The sequence below is a fragment of the Falco peregrinus genome, chromosome 6 (assembly GCF_023634155.1).
Source record: "Falco peregrinus isolate bFalPer1 chromosome 6, bFalPer1.pri, whole genome shotgun sequence".
Lineage (NCBI taxonomy): Eukaryota > Metazoa > Chordata > Aves > Falconiformes > Falconidae > Falco > Falco peregrinus.
This window is the reverse complement of record NC_073726.1, coordinates 75,356,017-75,367,781: the sequence shown is the minus strand read 5'-3', so window position 1 is coordinate 75,367,781 and position 11,765 is coordinate 75,356,017. Positions and strand designations below refer to the sequence as shown.

Below are 11,765 nucleotides of genomic sequence, written 5' to 3'. Positions count from 1 at the left end.
AGACCAGTGACTGGCAGCCCCATCCAACCTCCCCCCCCCAGTTTATACATAGGCATGACATCCCATGGTAGAGAACACCTCTTTGGCTACTTGGGTCAGCTCTCCTGGCTGTGTCCCCTCCCAGTTTCTCGTGCCCCTCCAACCCTTCAGCCATCAAGGCCTGAGAAACTAACGAGTCCTTGACTCAATAAAAACATTCCCCAGCAACAACTAAAAACATCCTGTGATATCAACATTGTTCTCACACCAAAACCAAAACACAGTACTGTGCCAGCTCCTAGTAAGAAAATTAACTCTATCCCAGCCAAAACCAGGACAACACCCTTGCTTTATAAACTCACACAGAGCTTAGGTGCAGCTGGATCTAGTCGTAGTCTAGACTTGGACAATGGATTAGATCCAGAGAAATACAAAGAGTGAGGGGAATTCTACCGTTAAGTCACGAGGTTCAGAAGAGAGATCCCCTTGCCTTCTAAACTTTCATAGAGTTTAGGTACAGTTAGGATCACTTTTAGTCTCAGACTTGGAGAATGGCTTGTATCTAAAGGGGAAGGACAGAGAATTTGTTCGCAATTCAAGATTATCCATAGGATTCCAGCAGCAAAGCAAATCAATAAAATTTGTTTAAATCACAAAGATAACCTAACTACTTCAAGCTTGCAATATATATTATAACAAAGGTATACCTTTTACCAGTCCCCCTCAAGTTCAATGAAATACTCATGCCTCATGCCTTTTGCATTCCTCAATGAGCACAGAGTTGAGCCTTGAGGAGCAGAGGTGTCAGCCCAGGCCCCATCATAGGCTTTCTGCAGTGCTCCCCCTAGTATTGCAGACTTGGTGCTTTACAAGCTCTGAGCAACATCCTGCTCAGAAGGAGACTCTGGTTGCAGCCCGCTGTGGTCCAGGAGAGCTCAAGAGGGTATCACTTTAGGACTGCTGTTTATAAGGCTGTGAGGTGATTGGCTTTAGTCATCAGTAAATTTCCATCATGGCTGCAACCTGAGTTGGCAATTTTCCAAAAATTAAAAAAAAAATAAATGGTATTGTTCTACTCGGATTACCACTCAGGCTACAATCCAGGCAGAAGTGTTCCAGAGTTATCACGGAATTGTCTCCATTCTTGTTCCTGGCTTCAGCCAGTCAATGGGAGTTCCAGTACAGACAGTGCCATTCTCTGTCTTAGCTGAGTAAGAGTTACTGGTACGATCAAGGAGTTCTTAGCAGCCCAACCTGTTACTCAAGGTGTGGAGGGCTAGTCAGCAGCTCCAGGGGTTGTAAAACAGCCCAGAGAAGGAGTTGGAGTGCACCAACAACCACATCTATCTATTGGGGTTAGAGGCTTTATGATTCCTAAGTTGGGAGCACAGATAAGAGCAAAATTTTGGTCCTCTGATTTAACTCTAGTCTTTGCTGTCCTGCCTTAGGTGCCATCTAGATTAATTCAAATATTGTCTATTTTCCTCCATGACACAGATCACAAGAGCAGATACACTTGGGGTTTGAGTCATTATCTGCTCAAACAGTGACTCCACATTTTTGGATGATCGATTCAAAATATTCCCAATGCATCTAATTTCAGTGATTCATTTTATGATTATTCAACACGAGACATCCTTAGAAGTCAGTTTTACAGAGGGATTAATTACTCACAACTCAAATGATTCATACTAGCTCTGAAATATCATCATAAAACCACAGAAAGAGTACACTAAACCAGGAAAACTCAGCAAAACATTTCTGAACTGACCACCCATCAGCTCCTCTCATGAAACAAGGAACTTGTAGACTAAATTCTGCATTACCTAATTTTGTAAGGAAATGAAACTTATCTTAGAGGGCAGTGTGTGTGTGTGTGCGCGCGGGGTGTGTGGAATTAGGAGCTTATAGAGTTTAAATTGATTTTCAATGTGTCTGTTAAGGTTTTATTTCTCCTGCCTGCTAACTTAGGAGCACTCAGGCACAGTAAAAAAGTATAATAACCTATTCATTTAATTTTCTAATATGATAGGAATTAACCCAAGCATAAGTTCAAACATTTCAAAAATAAAGTAAATACCATGATATCAGTGACTCACTATTTTATTGGTTTCTGTGTTATCTCTATATCAGACTGGTGTTTAATTTGCAACGTCTTCCTTAAATTTTGTAATCTGGCTTTCATACTTTGTCTCGGTTGCTCTGCAAGCCATCCACTTGTGCCCCTTGACACAACTGCTGCGTAGTCTTCAAATGTTAGTTAGATTTTCTTAACAATTAAAACCACGTAAAGTCAGATGAATGTGTTTGCATCTTTAGGTAAGGATTCCCACAGCAACAATATGTTTGTATTTCATTGGTTGCCAATTCAGTCTTCTGTTTCTGGCACTTGCATTTGTATTTAGGCAACATGATGAAAATTAATATCGTAATTATACCATTCAAGCAAATCACATGAATTAAATCTGTGTCTAGCCAGCCAAAAATATCTTTGGTTGTCATTGGAGTGTACATATTTTTTTCCTCCTCAAGCAGCATCACAAGATAGTACAAAAATTGCTCCTGTGTGATTACATTCTATGGACAATTACTCCACAAAGGAAGAACAACACTCAAACTGTTCTCTATTTTAAATACCATCTTTTAACTTCCCTGATATGTTATTTCTCATGAATTATTTACTCTGATTTCCTTGAAGCTCCTACAGAAAAATGTGACACCTTTGATTTTGAACAAACTTCTAAGCAAAGCGAGCTGGCAAACCCATGTACCCCACTCTTCACTGCAGAGACACCTGCAGCAAAGCAGCAAAAAAGGTGGTGGGCCACCTGGCACAGGGCTAAGGAAATGCTACAGCAAAACATGAAGCCTTGTACTGGAACCAAGGAAAGCAGGAACCTGGCACTTCCTTCTGCATGGCTATGCTAGAAATAGTATGTGCAGCTTCTTTTGTGCTTGCTCAGTTGCCACAATCATTTTGCACAAACCTTACGTCCTTCTGTTCCACCACCATAGGAAGGTCTCCCATATTTCCTTAAAAGGTCTATATTGTGCTATAGCTTTTATACTCATGTTGCATTGACTGGGCTTGAACTTTGCTGTTAAATGTTGTCAAAAAAAAAATCTCACGTGAGGACTTCAAAGGAAGCAAACTGATCATGATAGCAACTAATTGTTACCACTTAAAAAAACCCCCACACGTTCTGCATTAGACTCACTCTACAGCAGGTATTTGAGGACAGTTGGCCATGCAAGTTTTTAGTAGAATGAGCTGCAGACAAATTAATGGCACACTGTTAGTATTTTTCACAGAGTGGCTGTTTGATGTCAAACAAATCTACAGTTAACCCACCGAAGCCATTAATCACTCAAAGCTTCTCATAATGTATTTCTCATTTGGCCAGTTGTCATTTGTCACACCACACTCACAAGCACGGTGGTTTGATGCCTGGAGCGAGACCTGCCTGCTGCCGCCGCCAGCGCCCAGCATGGCCTCGGCACATTGCTTCACACCTCCTTGTCACCCCAGCTGTGAACTGGAGAAATGGCACCGACTGGTTCGGTGAAACACTCAGGAATGTCAGCGAAGAGTGCTACCTGCAGCAGCCTGGCTTGCTATCGTTCCAGGTGGGGTTTACACAGCCAAGTTGTTGAAAGCCAGGGAAGAAAGCCATCTGCGTGTGGAAGGAAGAGCCCTAGAAACACGGAATCTTTCCCGCCACTGGAAACATTCAGCGTGTCAGATTTGTCACAACTAATATAAGTTACGCAAGTTTAAAAATTAATATTGTTTCAATAATTAAGCTGCCGTGTCAGGCTGCATCTTGAAGCCCAGTTCTTGGCCCTACGTCACGCTGCTGCCCAGGCCCCCCGGAGCGCTGGTGGCCCCCGAGGTGGTGGGCAGGGAGCCGGCGGCTGGGGGCACTGGGGCAGCCCCAGCTCAGTGGCACCCACGGCCGGGCAGGGCCGGGCTGAGGGCACCTGGAGACCAGCCCTGCTGCAGTGGCCTCGGCACCTGGGACAGCCCCGGCCGGGGCGGCACTGTAAGACCTGTCAGTGCTCCTAGGGCCTGGTACTCTTCTGCTGGCAGGGCGAGTCACTTCACCCTGTTTTGCTTCATTTCTGCTTTGTAGAGTGAAAGCTGAGCCTTCTCCTACCTACCAAAACTACAAATATATTGTGCATAGCAAGAAAACTTTTCTCGCCACGCAGCCCGAGGCTCGACAGAAGACCCGCAGATGCTGTGGCAGCACAGTCGTTCGTGACACGCTTGCCAAGAAAACTCTGTTACTCACTCAGATCAGTCATCAAAGCTTCTGTCCATCATCTGACCACTAAAAGGGAACTGCAAGTTCTCCAAAAACTTCGCACTCACTGACATCTCGCTCTTTGCAACTGTCTGGAATTCCCTGCAACTGCCTTGCTTCCATTTTCACACACCTGCCTCTCAGGAAGGCTCTAGCGAGACAGGTGCAGGGCTGCCTTTCCGTCTGACAAGAATCAACCTGAACCTCAGGTGTCATTCACAAGGAAATTCTAATTTCAACTAAACACCAAGAAAAACACATTTCATTCCACGTGGGGGAGAGGGAAGCCACAGTTAACCTCACACCATTCACTAGAGGATATCTACTCTCACTTAGCACCTTTCACATGTGCCTATGCGAGGTCACAAAACTAGAAGGTTAACAAGGAAAAAAGAATGCAAGCTAAGGACTTTTCAACCAGCTCTGAAAACATGCTCCAAGTTGAACAAAAGAAAGAAAAAAAAAAAGAGTAAGAGTGGGATGTTATTCCAGAAGATCCGTTCCTAAAACACTGAGCTGGTTGGGACTCTAACATGAAGCCAACATCTCTCTCCCAATTCTTGGCCACCTTCAAGCCCGAGCTGGCTTTGCAAGCGCTACGGATCTCTTAAAATAGCAATGGTGACAGAAGCTGTGGAGAGAATCAGCTCCCCTGCAGATGCTCTTCCTTAGCCTGCTGCTGTTCTCCAGAGGAAGGGGCAGCGTCCGGGCTCTGAACCCTGCCCCCATTACCTGAAGGCCTGACACAGCCCTATCTTCACTGCCACAAGCAAAGCAGCGCCCGGAGAAGTGCTCTTTTACATCACATGCTGTCACTCCTTTCTAACGAAGGGCGGTACCAACCTGGTTTGTTCACAATATTGATGTGAAGGTTTCCAACCCAAGCTTTAGCGGCCCCTCTGAGGGCGGCCGGCAGGAGCAGGGCTACTGCCACTTTCCTACACAGCAATGCTGCGGGTTAACCCTGGTAGGCAGTCACCCACCACCGCGCTGCTGGCTTGTTCCTTCCCTCCCAGCAGGATGGGGAGGAGAACCAGAAGGGCGAGAGAAAGCTCAGGGGGCTGAGGTAAGACAGTTCAGTAAGAGAAGACAGACAAAGCAAAACTAAAACAAGTGATGCAAAAAGCAATTGCTCACCACCAGCCGACCAGTGCCAGTCAGTCCCCCAGCAGCCCTGGCAAACCATTCCCTGGGTTTACTGCTGAGCACGGTGTTGTATGGTGTGGAGTGTCCCCTGTGGTGACCAGGCCAGCTGTCCTGGCTGCTTTTTCCACCCTCTCGTCCATCCTCAGTGCGCTCACTGGGGTGGGGGCAGCATAATCAACAGAAAGCCTTGACACTGAACAAGCACCCCTCAGTATTAGCCAAAAACCTCCCAGTGTTAACAACCACAGCACGGTCACAAATCCAAAACACAGCACCATACCGGCTGCTGTGAAGAATTAGCTCAATCCCAGCTGAAACCAGTACAAGCAGATTGCGTTAGCTCCTAGCCCCAAACAGCTATTCTCAGAGTAAATTCCTGACAAAGCAATGTTTGTTTGAGCCACAAGTATCTCAGATGGTACCGTCTGCCTCCCCATATTCGGAACCCCCATTTGAGTAACGAGCAGGGTATCCAGCGTTAACTGTGCCCATTTCAGCAGAAACTTTGATGATTCTCACACAATCAAAACTGTATGTTACTATGTCATGATTAAACAGCTAAAAGTCATTAACTAGCAAAGTACCCTTGTATGATTTTCAGCCATTCTGAACTCAGCAAGGAACATAAATCATCTTAAGTTGTAAGCACACAGCTCCTCAAAGGTGTTTTGTGCACTAATGACTTCAAATTTTTAACTCATGTTTCAGTTTTCCTTTCCTTACATACTCCAATAATTCACTGAAGTTCATCTTATGTTTATATGGTCCAGTTTTTGCATCTGTGAAACGTATGAGGTCTAGTGTTCCAAATGACAAGGGATCTGCACATGCTTTTTACAGTGGAAAGAAAACAATCAAAGCAATTAAGTGTACAACATTTACAGGTTAAAAGTATCCAGCTGGACCAATTAAGAAAAGTTAAATCTCAATTAGTAACAGTTTAAAAAAAAAAAAGTCTGTCATTTTTGGAATAATAATTAGAGAAGAATTAAAATTTCTAGATACAAATCTCCTCTTCTATGTCTAATGAAACACACTAGAAGAAATTGTGACCTTTTAAACAGCTAGAAATGAAAAGATGGCATTACTACTTCCACAGAAGCTACCAAAAAAAACCCCAAAACTAACAAAAAAACCCCCAAGAACTGTCACTGTAATGCGCTACTTCAGAGAATATTTTCATGATGAATACTTATGCTGAAAACAACTTCTTGTGCCAGATCCAAGAGCTTCTGAAGTTATTAATATTCTCTCATCAGCTTCAAAAGGAACAAGACTTGCCTTGCAAAATAATCAAGAGAGCTGCAACTGTTTACAGGCAACTTAATTTATGGCAGCTTTAGTTGCAACAGCTACAGAATTTAGAAATACAATTAACGGTATGAGTAAAGTGTTCTGGTAAGCACCTAATTCAAACACTATAAATATAATTAACTCTCCAATTTTTAAATAATCAGGTTTTAACACTCTATACAAAAAATGTTCCTCTGAGGAGAATGGGGGTGGGACATCTTTAATACATATCCAGTGTACACATTTAACTTTTACACATATAAAAAGGCAATAAATTTTATAAAGACATTTATTGTGCAAGAATGATTTTCATGCTCATTTACAATGAAATAATTAGTTTTAACAAATAATCATGCCATTGCTGAATTTCAACACTAAGCAAAATATTTACATTCAAGTTTACACATCTGTTCAAGTTCCATGTATGGTATTGTCAGAATTAAGTAAGAATGCATCTTCAAATCAAAGTCTGCATTTTTTACATTAAAATATCACCACCTTTCAGATATTTAATGGAAATGACACATTTTTTTTCTTCGCAGTATCCTCATTTCCCAGGTACAGTACTACTGGCAGGCAAAAACCCAAAACACAACACCACCAAAACCAACCTGCAGAAATCAGCATCACAAACATACATCAGTCTCCAACTAGCCACCCATTTCCAACTTGTTAAATGGAAAAAGGCTGTAGTATGCCTCTGTAAACTGACTTCTGGAGGACTGTTTATGTCATACTGGCAAGACAAAATGAGCCTCAGGACAATTCTTTTACAGAATCTTAGATTAAAAAGAAAAAAATCTGTTTGGTCAATATTGAAGTGAACATCTTATAATAGCACCAAACACACTTTGGAACTTTTTGGGTTTTTTTTAACCATGGGGATGACTAGGAACACAGCATCATGGTCTGGCACCTTTTTAAAAACAAAACCAAACAAAACCATGAAACACCCACCCAAAACATATACTGTATAGTAATAGTTTAAATAAAAAATAAAAAATCAGAAGTTCACAAACAGCTGAAAAATATTCTTTGTGTGCAGAAATTCAAACTGTGACTTTCTGGTGCTGCTTCTTCCTCTTCACACTCTATGATCTAGGAAGTTCAAACTTTAGCCCACATTTTCCTACCCTGCACACAGATGCCTTGCTCCTTCAGCAAAGGTTGCTAATACAGGCTTTTCAGTTACTTCCCTCCCACCCACCCCGACCCCTCTTTTAGTTTTTACACTGAGCTGAGAATCAGCCAATACACCATGCAAACTCAGAAATAGTTCTAAATTACAACTTATCTTGGTCCTGTTGGAACAGCTCAAAAATGCAACAGAATTTTTGTTTACTTTCACAGGTCCATGTGATGCCTACTATTTCAATCCATACTCTCACATCAGTGCTTCATCTACTACTGTCTAGGTTTCACAGGGGTAATTGTAACAGAATCAGAGCATACTTGCCAATATGCTGCCCCGACTATTACATAAAATTGAAGGACAAAGTACAGTGATTGTCTTGGATTTTGGCTATTAATATTATGAGGAGATAATGATTTTGAAGATGCAAACCTAAACATTCCCACATTTTAAATAATCTTTATATTTGGCAGACACTATTTTCCTTTTTCTGCATTCATGTTGTGACATCTCCTCCAGAAGTTGTGGGTTGAGAAACAACTGTAGAAGGTTGCACTGGTAACATTTCTAAATCAGATTCACGTACAAAGATGACTGCATCACCACTGACATTTATTAAACACTGAGCCTGGGAAAAAAAAAAGAAAAAGACAATACACAGTTACCAAACATAAAATAATAACATATTTTATTTTTACTTATTTTTGCTACATACAACTACACAGACAATAGAAAAGTCAGAAATCAGGAGAAGGACGAAGTACTAGATTTTATCAGTGAGGCAATCTCTGCCGTATTTTCTTTTATATCCTCTCACTTGTGTGCTATCAAACGCATAGATTCTTCTAAGACCACCACAAATGAAACATCTGGGTAGCTGTACTGGCTTTCACGACTGTTTTGAACATGTTTCATGTATCAAAATGACTGTAATACCTCTTGTCATCTTTACTAATCAGGTTTTGTCCCTCTATGTCCAAAATGGAGCATTTTTTACCAGCAACTCCAGGTATTTCTACATGGAGTCAGGATGAAAATCGTAACACTGCAACACCAGAAAAGCTAAATTTAAAGTTCGGCACTACTGTTCAACTGTTTTCTGCAACTTAACTTCATTCTAGTTAACTTAGCATTATTACTCATGTGGGTATTTATGAAGCATACTCATACTTTTTGTGTTGTCAAGTATTTAAGAACACTCCTCACTTTTTTAAACAAACTATTTAATTAATTATTTAATTATTTGAATTATGATGAGAGATCCAGAAGTGTTACACAGACACGGCCCTACAGGGTTGCTGTTTTTTAAATACATAAAATATGCATGTGTGTCATTCTAATCACAATAGCACTGTTATTTCATATCATTATTTACCTGATTTTTGTTTGGATTCTCCATGAAAACACACTGCTTCATTATGTATGAGACAACTGCATTCCCCCCTAAAGCTGCAACATGAGCTCTGACCATTGCAAACACTTCAGCAATAAAAGCATGGAGAAAGCCACTGACACCACCCTCCTAAAATGGAACACAAAAAAAATTATTACATTTTATGTTAGGTATAGCTACAAGACGCTGAATACCTTTCTTACATTTTTATGAGCTGAACATTTCAGAGAATCCTGAATAGTACAGAACTTGTAAGCTATTCACTGATTAGTGGGTCAAAGTTAAAACCAGACCAATGGAACTTACTGTTTGAGGAATCACAAGTAGGTTATTCATTTGTGACTGGTATTCCTTCCAATCAGTATATTACATATACTCATACTTTTCAGACATTCCTACACCTTTGCAGAAACATTTACTATTCCAGTGACAGTTGAATAATTAATTTTTTCTTTCATCAGGCAAGTGATTTGGACTTCCTGGAAATCACTGGTAAGGAGCAGCCATTACCTTTGGTCACTGCAACTTCATGTATGTTAGTAACTCATTACTTCTAACGTTCACTAAAGAAATGATCCCTCAAAATATCAAGTAAGCACAGGACAGAGCTGAGACTTCACAAGCAAGCTATCCAAGGTGGGTTTTTTCCCCCTTGAAGCCTAAAAGAACTCTTAGCCATCCTATTTCATTAAGTTTTTTGACTTGATGGTACTTGTGGGGGATTTTTACTTCTTTGGTGTCAACCTGAATAATTTAAATTGCTGTGAAAGGAAGAGAATGAAAACAATGAAGTATGGGGCTTTTTTCCAGGTAATCCTTATGAAAGGATGTAACTACATTGCAAGAAAAAACCCAATGCACAAAAAACAGGCAACTAACCAAAACAATACAAATCCACAGAAAACCAATGAGGAAACTGATGAAAACAGAGCTCACCATTGGTTCAAAATCTCTGTAAAATTTCAAAATTAAAGTGGAAGCAAGACCACTAGAATTCCCATGTGTGTGCATGCCACTGGAGAAAATGAAAGAGGCAGGTGGAAGAAGAAGCTGCCCTCATATCTACTGGAAGAAGTATGACCTACTCTGAACAGACTCATAAAGACGTACGAAAACATATCTTGGATGAAAATTAACAAACAGAAGGGCAAGTATCACTTCACTAATCCAGCAGAGAGTATGAATGAAGCCAACTACAGCCAGAAATCAAAATTTCAACACAAGTTTGTCATTCCTCATGCAATCTTGATTTCGTCCAAGCAGTTTAACAGTTGCAGCAACCGATGGGGAAAAAAACCCTCCTCTAACATCATAATCCTAATACAAAATTTGATGACAACAGGCAACAGAAGATTATAAATATCCATCTGTAAACCGCAAAGCCTAAGAGCAACAAATAAATTGGACTTAAAAGTTATCATTGATTTTTAAAGCACAGTGGCTGCTATATACTTCATCTTATGAAAGCATTCATAGAGCCTCAATATTCTGTAGACTACCATAAGCAAAACGAAGCAATGCAAACACAAATGCTGCTCAATATTTTTCTGTAGAATCCGAAACACATTGCTCAAGTTGGATATAGTGACCACTCTGTTTTTACTCAGTTACAGCCTCAGGGCAATACAGCGCTACTAGTATTAAAACTGGTTTGTGACTCAGCCTATGCAAAGAATCATAGAACAGTTTGGGTCGGAAGGGCCTTTTGAAGATCATCTAGTCCAACCTTGCTGCCACAGGCACGGCCATCTTTCACCAGATCGGGTTGCTCAAAGCCCCATCCAGCCTGGCCTTCCAGCCAAAACAGATTTAAATTAGCTGCCTTGGGAGCTGGAAATAGCACACTGACAGTAACAGAGAAACTGCAGAACTGTCCCAACTTCATGGAGGAGTTGAATTAAATACTTCAACAACCTACCTCTGCTGAGATCTGCTATCACAGTCACCAAAGCTTGCTTATCAGCTATGTAATTTGTATCTACAGAAGCTGCAGTTAATACAGAAACGTCACATAACCATTTCCCTGGTCATACCATAGACATCCTTTTGAAAATGCTGTCCTTTTTACATAGATTTCTCAAGTTAAAAGGGGACATAACTTGCAAGATCCAAATAAGATGTCTGTCTGATCAAAGTTTCTCTGGAGAGCTCACAACTCATTTTTATGAAGGCTGATCATTTTTATTAACATCTCTTCTGTGATTTTATCAATATGTAATTAGCAAGAAACAGCCTACTCTTCAGCACTAACAAACCAGGCAACAGGTACAATCTATTTCTGTGACCAGAAATTGTAGCAGAAAGATGCAGCTGCTTCCCAAAAGGATGTGAAAATGAAAGGGAACATGTCTTGCATTTTGGCATGCTCAGAGCACTATCCAATCTCCAGATCCAGATTGGAGATCATTGAGTATCACTAGCTACATCCTCTAAGTTGGCTGTGTGCTTATGTACTCTACGGCATGATTTTCAGACATTTGTTCATCGCACAGAGCTATGTTACTAAGACTGCAGA

General features: G+C 40.9%; 1 protein-coding gene across 22 annotated transcripts in view; it reads right to left on the bottom strand.

The window, feature by feature from the left end:
- Positions 1 to 6,996: 6,996 nt before the first annotated feature.
- The window catches only part of C2CD5 (C2 calcium dependent domain containing 5), a 67,312-nt gene continuing 62,543 nt past the window's right edge, over positions 6,997 to 11,765 (bottom strand). For all 22 annotated transcript variants that reach the window (XM_055807897.1, XM_055807904.1, XM_055807907.1 and 19 more), the window contains 2 exons: positions 9,233 to 9,379; positions 6,997 to 8,485 (listed from right to left, as the gene is read on the bottom strand). In XM_055807897.1, coding sequence (XP_055663872.1) covers positions 8,354 to 8,485; positions 9,233 to 9,379 — 279 coding nt within the window. In that variant the 3' untranslated portion in view covers positions 6,997 to 8,353. The remainder of the gene's footprint in view (positions 8,486 to 9,232; positions 9,380 to 11,765) is intronic.